Source organism: Hibiscus syriacus, unplaced genomic scaffold (assembly GCF_006381635.1).
Source record: "Hibiscus syriacus cultivar Baekdansim isolate YM2019G1 unplaced genomic scaffold, ASM638163v2 tig00110109_pilon, whole genome shotgun sequence".
Classification (NCBI taxonomy): Eukaryota; Viridiplantae; Streptophyta; class Magnoliopsida; order Malvales; family Malvaceae; genus Hibiscus; species Hibiscus syriacus.
This window is the reverse complement of record NW_024062593.1, coordinates 684,898-698,326: the sequence shown is the minus strand read 5'-3', so window position 1 is coordinate 698,326 and position 13,429 is coordinate 684,898. Positions and strand designations below refer to the sequence as shown.

At 36.7% G+C, this 13,429-nt stretch overlaps 2 protein-coding genes and 1 pseudogene across 3 annotated transcripts; 1 reads left to right on the top strand and 2 right to left on the bottom strand.

Annotated features, from left to right (window-relative positions):
- Nucleotides 1-1,560: 1,560 nt before the first annotated feature.
- LOC120214927 (protein TIC 62, chloroplastic-like) lies at nucleotides 1,561-5,077 on the bottom strand. Of its 2 annotated transcripts, XM_039212728.1 has the most exons (13): nucleotides 4,868-5,077; nucleotides 4,337-4,454; nucleotides 4,179-4,251; nucleotides 4,054-4,093; nucleotides 3,720-3,896; nucleotides 3,544-3,625; nucleotides 3,343-3,415; nucleotides 3,134-3,244; nucleotides 2,904-3,056; nucleotides 2,705-2,832; nucleotides 2,286-2,471; nucleotides 1,914-2,001; nucleotides 1,567-1,828 (listed from the first exon to the last, which is right to left on the bottom strand). In XM_039212728.1, the coding sequence occupies exons 1-12, from the start codon at nucleotides 5,040-5,042 to the stop codon at nucleotides 1,944-1,946; spliced, it is 1,374 nt and encodes a 457-aa protein (XP_039068659.1). In that variant the 5' UTR covers nucleotides 5,043-5,077; the 3' UTR covers nucleotides 1,567-1,828; nucleotides 1,914-1,943. The 2 variants fall into 2 exon arrangements, with proteins under 2 accessions (XP_039068660.1, XP_039068659.1); XM_039212729.1 differs by lacking the exon at nucleotides 2,286-2,471 and having other exon boundaries at nucleotides 1,561-1,828.
- A 1,032-nt stretch (nucleotides 5,078-6,109) lies between these two features.
- Nucleotides 6,110-8,771, top strand: LOC120214925 (4-hydroxy-3-methylbut-2-enyl diphosphate reductase, chloroplastic-like). The gene is made up of 10 exons (XM_039212727.1): nucleotides 6,110-6,466; nucleotides 6,544-6,740; nucleotides 6,859-7,038; nucleotides 7,178-7,309; nucleotides 7,414-7,488; nucleotides 7,572-7,677; nucleotides 7,767-7,861; nucleotides 8,033-8,218; nucleotides 8,336-8,422; nucleotides 8,505-8,771. The coding sequence occupies exons 1-10, from the start codon at nucleotides 6,211-6,213 to the stop codon at nucleotides 8,568-8,570; spliced, it is 1,380 nt and encodes a 459-aa protein (XP_039068658.1). The 5' UTR covers nucleotides 6,110-6,210; the 3' UTR covers nucleotides 8,571-8,771.
- A 153-nt stretch (nucleotides 8,772-8,924) lies between these two features.
- Nucleotides 8,925-12,052, bottom strand: LOC120214924 (annotated as a pseudogene).
- Between the last annotated feature and the right edge of the window lie 1,377 nt (nucleotides 12,053-13,429).

Here is a 13,429-nt window from a genome sequence, read left to right as displayed (position 1 = left end):
GGTCACCTAACAAATTTTTTCAAAATCATATCTAACGTTATGTTTTTATTTCATTTTGATCACATGCCATTAAAAAGTTAATAGAACTACTGACGTAACATTTTTAAATTTTTTTTCCAATGATAACGTGACATTAATTTCTAGTCACACATCAACATCATCGTTAGAAACATTAATTTTTTTAACAACAATAATTGAGTGACCAAAACAGAAAAAAAAGTGATAGTTATGATACTAAATATGTAATTTACCCTAAATTTTAAAAAAATTAAACTAAATATTAGTATCTAAACTATTACTTTTGTCTCGTTTTGATACCTAAACTTTCATTTTTTTTCAAAATCATATATTACGTTTACTTTTGTTTCGTTTTAGTACCTTGTCGTTAAAAATTTAACGGAAGTGACACTTTTTTTATGGATAAATTACATCATTTATCACTTAACTATCTTCTCACTCCTATTCTGGTCATTAAAGTTTACATTTTTCAAATTAATTACTTAACTTTCAAATTACTCCTGATTTAGTCACTCTAACTTTCAAATTTATTTTTTTATTTTAATTATATATTAATAAAATATAATAAAAATGTTATGTCAAAAAATTACTAATAAAATAAATTAGAGTAATTAAAATATGAGCAATTTAAAAGTTGAGTTGTTAAATTGAAATTTTTAAATTTTAGCGACCAAAATAAGAGTGAGAAAATAATTGAGTGATGAATGACGTAGTTTTCCCATAAAAATGTCACAGTGCAACAGTTCCATTAATTTTTTAACATCGGGGACCAAAATGAAACCTAAACTAAACGTTATATATGATTTTAAAACAAAATAAAGCTTAGGTATTAAAACGAAACACAAGTAATAATTTATGTACTAAATGTGTAGTTTATCCATTTAAAAAACTTAAAATTATAAAAAGAAATTTGAAATTATTTATTTTAAAAAAGAGTTTTATAATACAAACTAAGAATAGGGATACAAAACTCTGGAAATTCCACGTAGTGCCATCCCGAAGATTAGTATCTGATTATTGGGACTTCCGACTGACTGCGTAATCCAGATATCCATCGATAACTTACAGTAGCTAATGACATACCCTCGGACGGAACTACAAGTCCGATGATCATACCCTCCGATGGAACTACAAGTCCGATGATCATACCCTCGGATAGAACTACAAGTTCGATGATCGGACATGTATACAGGTCTGGTTCGTTCTGTTAGGATGATCTTGGTTCTAGACGTTCATATATGCTCCTTTTCTTGATGAACAAGTATGCTAGAGTTGTTTGAGACCGTAATGCTTTCTTCTTTCTGTTTAACTGAAATTTTCTCACTATTCCAACCCAGTATTCCCCGATCAAAGATGCAACATCACCACTTCATATAGTTTCTACAGATCTTCTCAAGTCCCAGCATCCAGACTCCGATTTCCTTTCTCAAATAGAGAGCGGGAATTGCAAATAGGAAGTAACGTGCATACTTTGTTTTTTCGGTTTCTAAGCTACCTCGAACAAAAAAATATGCCTTTGAAAAAGGAAAACATCTGATGTCGGAAAACATCTAATTCGAAACATCCTTAGATAAAATACATTCGTATCAAACTTAATATGTTTTCGGAACATTGGTACAAATGTATAAAGCAATGTCCAAAAGTATTGGCAAAGGAGGAAAGGAACAAATGCATATACATATATATAGAATATAGTGTCACAATCTCAGCATCATATAACAAGAAAAATTCCATAAAATACTGCCGCAGGTTAAATTGCTTGCTTGCTTCACATGATTAGAGTGGTGAGTTCCGATTTGCTTTCGTGGTTCTGTTACAATCATATACTTATCATTACTTCCATGCAACTAAAGTTCCTCAAGAAAACCGAAATGTCAAGGAATTTGAACTCAAACCTTATTGGAGTTGACTGGTCGTTTCTTCTCTTAAGATTTCCTTGGGGATGATGGAATCGGCGATGTTGGAGGCTTCAAGTCCTCGTACCTGGTAATTTTATTGAAGGAAATAAAGAAAAATCAAGATGGCAACTCGAGAGTCCCATGGCTCTGGAGTATGCAAGCTAGCAGGTCTAATATACATTTACATACGTACATACACGATACATACATCAAGAAACTCAAATCACAAAAAATGCCACTTATATTTACATGAGAAGATCCGATTACCACAATGATCTTGGGTTTGGTATTATGCATATTCCTATTATAGAAACGTACTTTAATGGCATTGTCATGAGGTCAATGGATTCATAAAACCAGGGAACTCACATTGCAAAAGGTGAAAGTGGTCTTGGTGTTGGTTTGGTATCATGCTGTTCATCAATTGGTTTATCCGCTACTGGAGGTTGAGGTGTGCTGTTTCCTGACAATGTAGCACCTTTGGACTCACTGTCCGTCGGTGCAGTTGCCGGCGCTCTAGGAGATGGTGATGAAGGGGGCTTAAGATCGGGATACCTGCAAAAGTTGGAGGGCCACAATGAATGACATGGTAAGAAGAACTGTCCATACACGAAATCAAACCAAAACTGTAGCAGGACTGTTGTTCAACAAGGTAAATAAGTGACTATAAAGTCACCACACGCGCGCACACACACAGAGAAACAATATGGCATTGTTATGTAGTCAATGGATTCATGAAATCATATTTAAACAAAAGAGAAACAAAGAAGAAAACCCGGGGAACTCACATTGCAAAAGGTGAAAGTGGTCTTGGTGTTGGTTTGGTATCAAACTGTTCAGCACTTGGTTTATCTGTTACCGCTGGTTTCTCAGTTACGATGCTCTTAGCTGGTCCTGAAGTGGGAGTATCAGATTCCTGCTTACATCAGGGTGGAGAGTTAATTAGACACTAAGGTAGTTTGTGTATAGGAAAAGGAGTAACAGTACCTTAGTCAAGGAAATGTAGTCGCGCTTAGATGGTATCTTTGCAAGAAGTTCCTCCATAGGTCTCAACGGAGCAGTTGTTTCTGCAACAACTTCCACCACCTTACAGTATGAAAGGTTACGGTTTTTGGCCATGCAGGCCATGAGTTCAGCCACCTTCAATTCATCGATATTGTGAGAAAGGCTTAAAAAATCACAATAGGAGAATTAATATTAAACATTTGTATATGCACCTGAAGATTTGAAACCAGGCCTCCAAATAAAGTGTCTTCAGTGGATAGTGTGATATTATGAGTTTCCTTGAAAGCATCAGTGGGACGCTCCATTCCTCCCGGTCTAACTATCTGAACAGGCACTTCAAGATGAGTAATAAAATCCAGATATGATTCCTCTCCACTGCTTGTGATCTACTAAATTTGCAGGTATTTCTAGATGCGCTTACAGTGTAGGGAAGACCACTTGCGATGAGTGCTTCTTCTGCTTTCCTCTTCCAGACAAGGACGCCCCAAAACAAACTTAAATGCGAAAGAAAAGGAAAAAAGGAAAATTTAAAACACTAAAATCTTGGCTCCAACCTATTTCAAATAAAGCATATATAAGGTCAAAATTTTATGCAAGTAAACCTTAAAAAGAAGGGACTCACTTGAGAATAGCTGCAGGAAATCCAACTTTATTTGTTCCCAAAGATGAAACCAAAATAAAGTGGTTAACCTTTGCCACAGTTGCTGCTCCGCCAGGGAAAGATAGAAGAAGATTCAGCTCAATATCAAGAATAGAAGCAAACTATCAGATATGCTAACGGTTATCCATTTTGTTTACCTGCATCAATAAGATTCTTCGTGGCCTGGTAGTCGATGCGATATGGCCCAGTAATATCGAAAACTTCCTTCTCACTGGCACCGATGCTGCATATGACCACTGATGCATTGCCTATGGCTGGTACAATCCTATCTTGTTTCTCCAAGTCAACTTCCACAATTTCAAGCTTTTCTACAGCTGGTCTAAAGAACAAAGATTGCCTGTTACTAGCTATGAGAGCATGATTATCGAATTGCAAGGTTATAGTGTTGCTATAATACTATCCTTCTATATGGTTTAAACAATAGATCTTAGTGTACGAAGAATCGATGTTCCTAGGCTCTCTTTTCCTTACGTGTAGTTCCTTCAGCATCGAGCTTCATCTGCTTGACACTCTGCATACAAGTTTCTCTTCAATATAAGCATAACTTAGAAATAGAGACAATAAAAGATCAATACTTAAACAAGAATAACAGAAACCTGCACAAGACTTTCAGCTCTCTGAGCACTCCTAACTCCCGCTCTAACTCGAAAACCAAGTTTCAAAAGCTCCCTGAAGAATCATGAACTTAGCACATTTTAGAAACTGCACATCCGGTTGTTTAAATTTCAAGTGAAGCTGCCAGAGAATTTTTAACCTGACTGTTCGAGATCCTACCCTGCCAGTTGCACCAGCAACAAAAGCAAGATCCTCATCTTTTGAATCTGTTTTGTTCGAGATTGTTCCAGCTACCTCCGAGCCGATTTTCGTTGTTCCTAGTAATGAAAATGTACAACCATATGGCAACGAATAAATGTTAGGGGGGTGAGCACAACTATATCTGATTTACCAGCTAAGAATCAATCATAACGAACAAGCTCATATCCAAGGACTACTTAAGTTCATTACTACGCAAATCGCTTTACCGGCACAATTCTACTGAAAACCCTTCTTTCATTTGGCTACAATTATAGTCTAATCCAGATTTTTTCGATAAAAAGACAGCAGAAAACATTCTATACACTTAATTGTTTACATATGCAATCATAGATGTTGTTCTCTAGTCTGCATTGTTACCTATGATTCAATTCAAACAGCTATACGTTCATTGTTCACGTCCTACCAAAATTGCACAAGCTTGAGCTTGAAATTGCCAACAAAAAATGGGAAATTTTGGAACTTTATTTACCTGAAGCTTGAACCCTGAAATCGAAAGTTCTGAACTTTCTGGAAATTGGGAATCTTTTAGAAGCGGGAAGCTTGAGAATTCGACCATATCCAAGAGGTTTCTCAATGAACCCACCTCTGGAAAGAGATGAAGGCACTATGGTAATGGCTGGTGAGTGAAGAGAGCAACTCTCCATTGTTGAAGCAAAATAATTCTAATTCAAATAATAATAACAATAATATTAGTAATAATAGAACAAAAGCCAAAGCTTTCTGGGAAACTTTGTAAGTTCATCAGGATCAAGTTTCGATTTTTCTTTATTATTGAGATTTGAGGCAGCAGCTGCCACTCCATCTTGATATGATGGGTCCCTCGGGATTGCGAGCTGCCTATTTCTTGTTGCTCCCATTGGCAAACCATATATTCAATATTGATTTCTTTTATTTCTTTTATTGTGGTTTCAATTTTTTTAAGGGTAAATTATGTAAATTGTTGTTTTTGTGTAGGGTTCAATTGACTTTAATCATCAATTTAAAAAGTGAAAGATAAATGGTCCCTCACATTATCAATCTATCCCATTTAAGTCCTTCTGCTATTATTTTTTATTAACTCCCTTTTGTTTAAGTCCCTAACATGGTTGAGAGATTAAAATTGAGCGGGAGTTAATGATTAAGGGACTAAAATCGAACGAATGGATAACATTATGGATTAAAATTGAACGGATTGATAACGTTAGGACCATTTCCCCTTAATTTTTAAATTGGTGACCAAAGTAGATCAGACCGAAAACATGGGGGACTATTCACAAAGTTTATCCTTTTTTAATATTTATTATAAAAATAAACATATAAGACTATATTAATCAAGATACAATAAATTAATTAAAAATAAAAATAATATAATCTCAAAATTAATATATAAAATTGAATTAAAAATAAATATAAAATATTTAACATATATTTATATAATATATTGTTAAAAGATTAAAAAATAAACAAGAATTATTCATTCTTGTTAAAAAAACATGTTTAACATATGCTTAGGATGTAAGTTTAATTTAAAAATAAATTAAATTATCATAAACAAACCTCACTAATAATAAATAGAATAATAGTAATAATTTGGAAAGATGATTGTCTTTCCAAACAACAAATCATGGAAACGTGTCGCGTCGACAGGGGAGCTAATCCAAAACGACCATTCATTGCAAATAAAACGACAAAGCCCGAGAAGCAAACAAGAAAACCAGCATCACACTTGTCGAAGGATAAATTGCGCACTTCCCATCCAGCCTCACAAATTTCTGTTTACTCTCTCCGCTAACGTGCGCCAATACACCCCTAACTCCTCTCTCTCTCTCTCTAATGGCGACTACACTTCAACTATTCCGTTTATGCATCCGTACAGGTTCCGATAACTTCGCCGGAAGATCAGTAGCTATTCCTTACCGGAAGCCTTTCTCCGTCCGATGCTCCGGCGATTCGGCTCATGTTGCCGCGGACACTGATAACTTCGACGCGAAGTCTTTCCGACGGAACTTGTCGAAGAGTCAGAATTATAATCGGAAAGGTTTCGGGCACAAGGAGGAAACTCTCGAACTCATGAACAGAGAGTACACAAGTAAGCTTTTCTTTGCTCTTCACAAATAAAACCATATATTTAATTTGAATTTTAATTGAGGGGATAAAAATTTTCAGGTGATATTATTAAGAAATTGAAGGAAAGTGGAAACGAGTATACATGGGGAAACGTAACGGTAAAATTGGCCGAAGCTTACGGTTTTTGCTGGGGAGTTGAGAGAGCCGTCCAGATTGCTTATGAAGCAAGAAAACAGTTTACAGATGAAAGAATTTGGATTACCAATGAAATTATCCACAACCCTACTGTTAATAAGGTCTTATCTTTTCTCTGCTAGTTGTATTTTTTCCATAGAGATCATATAATATATATGATAAAATGTTTTAGGAGATCAAATAATTACTGGTTTGTTAGTTTTCTTTCCTTTGCTGCAGCGGTTAGAGGAGATGGAAGTTAAGAACATTCCGGTTGAAGGAGGGACAAAAGATTTCGATGTGGTGAATAAGGGCGATGTCGTGGTTTTGCCTGCTTTCGGAGCTGCAGTCGATGAGATGGTGGTTTTGAATGACAAAAATGTTCAAATTGTTGATACAACTTGTCCTTGGGTATCTAAGGTATCTTCTGCTAAAACTGGTTTGCTGTCATCACAACTAATTCCTCACGATCTATGTTATCCGGACTCATATCTCGAGTTCATGCCTGCATCCGACACCTGAATGAATCTTTTGACAATGAAATATTATTTCTATGCAGGTATGGAATGTAGTAGATAAGCACAAGAGAGGAGACTACACTTCCATCATCCATGGTAAATATGCTCACGAGGAGACAATCGCAACTGCATCTTTTGCTGGAACTTATATCATTGTGAAGGATATGAAGGAGGTATCTCCTGAAGTGATGAATCATTCAGTTTTCGTTGTTTTCATTCGAGCTTTATATTTTATTAAATTAAACTTGTTTGATTTAATGCCGTCTGAATTTCAAAGGCGATGTATGTTTGCGACTACATTCTTGGAGGTGAACTTAATGGATCTAGCTCCACTAAGGAGGCGTTTATGGAGGTATAATCTTTGTCGTTTATCTTCTTCGTATGTAAAATGTACTGAGTATTGTATAAATATCTTTGGCTTTTGTTCTTTTGCAGAAATTTAAGAATGCTACATCAGAGGGATTTGATCCGGATCGTGATCTAGTAAAAGTTGGGATTGCAAATCAAACTACAATGCTGAAGGGAGAGACGGAGGAAATCGGTTAGTAGCAATTTTTCACGTATTTATATATCACTTCTTTTTTGTAAGGAATTGTTACTTGAGACACACATTACGTTTTCGGTTAACAGGGAAACTAGTTGAGAGGACAATGATGCAAAAATATGGAGTAACAAATGTTGCCGATCACTTCTTAAGTTTTAACACAATTTGTGATGCAACACAAGTAAGTTGAATGTTTTGTGATAGTTTGGTTTTTATCATGAACTGTGATATGTTTTCTTATGGAAGAATTTACAGCATTAGCTAGTCGTCCTTACATTCTTTGCCTCAACTGATTGCATATCGATCTTTGTGTTATTTGTTGATTTAAAAACTGGTCCGTTGTCTTTTTCAGGAGCGACAAGATGCAATGTATAAGTTGGTTGAAGAAGATCTGGATCTCATGTTAGTGGTCGGTGGGTGGAATTCAAGCAACACGTCACACCTTGAAGAAATTTCGGAGGACCGTGGGATCCCTTCATTTTGGATCGACAGTGAGCAGAGAATTGGTCCAGGAAACAGAATAGCTCACAAATTGAAAGTAAGTTCAAATGCAAAGGAATCCAATTCTTGATTAACTTCTACAATTTTTAAGCCTAGAAAAGGGGTTATCATTGCTATTTCTTGTTCTAATTGCGCGAATGCTGTGTTGTACCAGCACGGGGAGCTGGTTGAGACAGAAAATTGGCTACCGGAGGGTCCGATCACAATTGGTGTTACATCTGGTGCCTCTACACCAGATAAGGTAATGTATATATCATGCTATTTCTTGATCAAGGTGCTTATATCATGCGAAGTAATATATATTGCCCGTCTGTATTAATCAGGTTGTGGAAGATGCCCTAATCAAGGTGTTCGACATAAAACGCGAAGAGGCCTTGCAAGTAGCATAAGTATAGGTTCACACAGGTGTGCATCTCCCCACGATGGGGGCCTCCTAGAATCTGATAGCGGAATCGATATTTAGGGATCGATGTAAGCTCACAGTTTCATATGCTTACCTGGGAGAACAGTAATGTATCATACTTTTATAAATGCCATTGCTGAATATATATATTTGGCATATAATTGCAGAAGTAATGGTTTAAGCAAAAGCATATATAAATAGACAAATTAGTACATGTCAAACCAAGAATAACATATGATGTTCGTTATGAGAGAATGGTATTGGATTCTTTGTGAACTATACATTTCGTTCAATTTTTGCTCACACTGCTGCACAAGTTGTGAATTTGGTGTTGTCCATGGCTAGGGCGCATAACATCTCACCGGATTTGTATGAAATCGAAATGGAACAATATCTTGATTTTACCTGAAACTTCAAAACTGTAGCAAGCTTGAATGCTCATATTTTCACTCATCCAACACCTCGAAAACTAGCCACCAATGCTATCGGGTTGCTTGGAAATGGAAGACTCAACTATCTCAGGAACCCGATCGAGCAAACGGTTCATCTCGTCTGGAAATTCAGCCTTGGCTCGATTTGTCTTTCCCCCAACTATTATTGTTGTCCCATCTTGCAATGCCCATATCTTATATGCACAAAGAAAAAGATACTGAATACATAAACGCATGATGATCACATTGATGATTTTCGGATTTTCTTTCTCAATGGATAAGCTGATAATAGACGTATATATATATATGAGTGTGTGTGTGTGTTTCACCTGTGCATGAGATAAGTAACTGATGCAAGTTGTGAGCATCAGAGCTCCAAAACCAGCATAGACTGTAGGGACCCCTGGATCAGTCTGAACAAAATATGATTTTATTTTGTAAAAGATGAAAATTTCAGAAGATGTACTACATGAAATCGTTTAAGTTATTACCTTCAAGTCAAGACCACTACTGCCAATTGCATCGACGATGACGATTTTTGTTCCGTCAATCTCTATAGGAAGCTTAGAGTTAGGTCGTCGCACTCCGGCAAATTTCCCTTGTTTATCATATAGGACAATAGACTGCAGATCACGAGCGAGCATTGATCTGAAGTTTCAGTTGATCAAAAGGGAACAAGATCAGAAAAATTCAACTAGCATAAAGGGGGAAGAAATGCAGCCATTGACCATTCACAAATCACCCGAAACCTGTTTCGGCCTGAGATGATAATCTAAAGATGTGATTTCGAGATAAAAGATAAATCACATTCAGGCTTTAATTTGTTTAACTCGGTAAAGTAGATCTTGAAAGTATCAGTAAGGAGCTTTTCATATAACAAGTTTGCACGCATGAAAATGAAGCTGTAAAAGACGTATACGTACATTCCCTTGACGTTAGGAGAATCGGTGTCCCCTACTGGTAGAAAGGTCCGAAAAGCTTCTTGTCGCCATTGACCGTTAGAGGTGCCATTGCCAAATTGAATGGTCCTTCATCGTCCTTAAGTATCTGCAGTGCTGAAAAACTCCAATCTGTCTGGTATATGGTGATCCCACCGTACCTTAAGGGGTCATTTACACTAAGCGTTTTCCTCGTTACTTCCTTCCCGTTGATATCGAATAGCGATAGGTCGGTATGAAACTGTGAAACCTGCAACAATGGACACATAAATTAAAAGAAGAGATCGTTAAATAAAGTAACAATGAATAATATTAAGCATAATTAAGCAAGAAAAAATCTAGGCAGCTATTAACTAACATAAAAAATTCCAAAAACAAAAGGCATACACAGTAATCTTAAGCGTTGATCGTTTTACATGCTTTGTATCTATGCAAGATTCAGGCACTTCTAAATCTCGACTTTAATCCGTGTCGTGTTATGTCGCAACAAACTTTCCGTTATGCCTTAAAATCGTCAAGCCGGGGTCTGCTTTGGGGGAGTCGAAGATCGTTGAGTTCAAGTGTGGTGGGTTCGGGGTCTGTCTACTTATCTCTTCTACTAATGAAACGAAACTATATTGCCTTTCAAAATGAAAAGGCTCTACTTTATGGATCTTCAAACAACAAAGGAAATAAACATTTTACCTCTCCGCTATCATAGTAGTCCATGTAGAATCTGTTCACATGAACTTCAGTATTGAAAGCATCGGTAGGGGTGGAAAGAAACCCCGTTGGACCGAGTACATCTCCCATTACAAAATTCAGTCCCTGCGGAACGGTGACCGACCCTCGGAAGCTCCCGGTTGCACTAAGAGTTGCACCAGCCATTATCAGCAGCATTGCTAAATGTACTCCAATCGGTGCAAATCGACCAGCCAGCCCCTTAAAAGCATACAATGAAGGCCCTTTCAGGAAAACCTGTATTGATCAAACCATGTACACAGAGGCAACACCGCTTAGATTTCTGCAATTTGATGATGTGGATCGACATCGTAATCGGATCCTTCTTTACATGTTACACAGCAATGATTATTGAAGTAAGAAAACACAACCTCATATCCAGCTCCCATGAGAATAACACCTAAATCTTTAACCGATGCTCGAGGAAGAGTATCCGAGAATTCCTGCTTTCGGATACCATCGGCTGACTGCAGAAAGCTCCATCTGCAAAAATGGGATTTCCCAAAGTATTAAACATCTCCAACTTATTCAAGAACAAGACAAGAAGTTACTAAAAACATCAAACCTTCTTGCAACTTTAACAAGGGGGATCTGTGTTGTGTAGGTACATGCCATTAATGATGTGGCAAGAAGAACCAGAGTTCCAAGGAAGATTGGAGATGAAAACATGTGGTCAAATCCAAGGGTTAGAACCCATCTCCAAGTGAAGAACCCTAAAACTGGATTCTCTTCAGGGTACTTTTGGAAATAGTATTCCGGGGCTTCCCCTTGATCAATTGCAGTACCTAAAGAAGAATTGCATTAACAAAACAGTTTACTAACATCAATTTATTACCTTTAAACATATTTCTGGCATCAAATTCACACCAAGAGAGATTAAAAATCACAAATTTGTACCGAGAGCCATAAGTGCAGCAACAGTGAACATTTCTCCAATAGCCAAAGGCAAGTTCGACAAGACAGCCAAAACTCTTTTGGGCAACTTTGTAATAACCTTCCAAGCTTTGTTTCCACTCTTTGGATTCGCCTTGCCTTCTTCATTACTCAGTTCCGGAGCAGAATCCGACAACAGAATCTTCTTGGATACGTTGTTGTTCTTCTCATCGTTTTTACGATTCGGAGTGGTTTTCACTTTGCAAATTATGGCTACTGAGAGTGGTCTCCTGTTGAAGGAAGCATGGGGTCGAGGATTGAAGCTAGAATGGAGAAGAGAGGGTTTAAAGAGATGGGTTTTGGGTACAAAGAGTATTGAGGTTTTTGATGGGTTTAACAGAGTTTCCATTGATGAATTTTTGAGAACTCTAGTACCTGTCTGTGTGTTTCATTTTTGGGGCAGGAAGTGTTAGTTAGAAGATATTGTTTTTCCTTTTGGTCGTGTAATAATAACGACCGTTGCTGTTTGCTTATCCTAAGCGGTATGTTTTATTATCTTCCCCTTTTCTGAAATATGTATAATAATATATTAAACCCTCAATATTTATTCTTTTGTTAATTTAGCCCTTCATGCTAAATTTAATCCTCAAACTATCAAAAGAGTTAAATTTAACTGCCAATATTTCTAAAAATGATAAAATGATTATTTTAAATAAAATATTTATATAATCAATAAACTTTTAATGATACGGACACAATAATTTACGTGTTCTTCATGCGTACTTTATATTAGTTTTTTTATATTTTATAAAAATATATTATCAATTAGAGTTGTAAAAAAATAGATTATTCGGATAAATTCAAAATCCAACCTGATATTCAAAACTCGACCCATAAACACCTTTATTTTTAATAAAATGATTAATTATGCTCTAGATATTTCTAAGAGGGAGGACACTGCTTTCACTAAAGCTCGAGTTAGCTGGGGGCAGGTTTGTACACTAAGATCTGAGGGTGGTCTTGGGCTTAGGGACACTAAAAGCTGGAATAAGGCATGTTCTTTCTTTTTTCTTCGAAAGATTTTGGCTGAGGAGGGTTCCTTGTGGGTGACTTGGCTTAATGCCTATGTTTTTAGAGGAGTTGATTTATGGCACGTTAAGAGGAAGCCTAATGCCAGTTGGAGCATTCGAAAGCTGTTGGACATGAGGGATGAAGCTCGTCCTCTCTTTGCAGCTACTCCTAATCTTGCTTCCATCAATGTCAGCTGGATCTGGTCTAAAATTAGAGTGGAGAGTCCAAAGGTGCCTTGGCATAGGACTTTGCGGTTCCCTTTCCATATCCCTAAACACGCGATCATTGGGTGATTGACCATCTTGGGGAGGCTTCCCGCCAAAGATAAATTATCGCATATGCGACTTGTTGTGGATAATAAGTGTGTGTTTTGTGATGGCCTTGAGACCAGGACCTACATTTTCTTTCAGTGTGCTCCTTTTTTAGGAGTATTTGGGAGGTTATTTTGATTAGGTGTAGCATTGCCAAACGAGCAATGGGGTAGGATGCGGAGCTTGAATGGGCCTCGACCTATCTTAAGGGTAAATCCTTACTTTCCCTTATCCTTAAGATAGCTAGGAACGCTTTTGTATCCTGCATTTGAGATAAAAGAAATAGAAGGCCGTTTAGAGGAGTGATTTTTTTTATTATTCTAGATCGTAAGTACAACGTAGTATATATATTCAAAGATAGCTTTAAATTATTTGACATTAAACGTTCATACTTTTACTATTCAGTGCTTGAATCTGAAATTTCAAAGAATAACAATATTTATTTTACTATCGATATCACTTGATTCGTATTTTTTTATTAAAAAAATCAAAGTAAAAGAA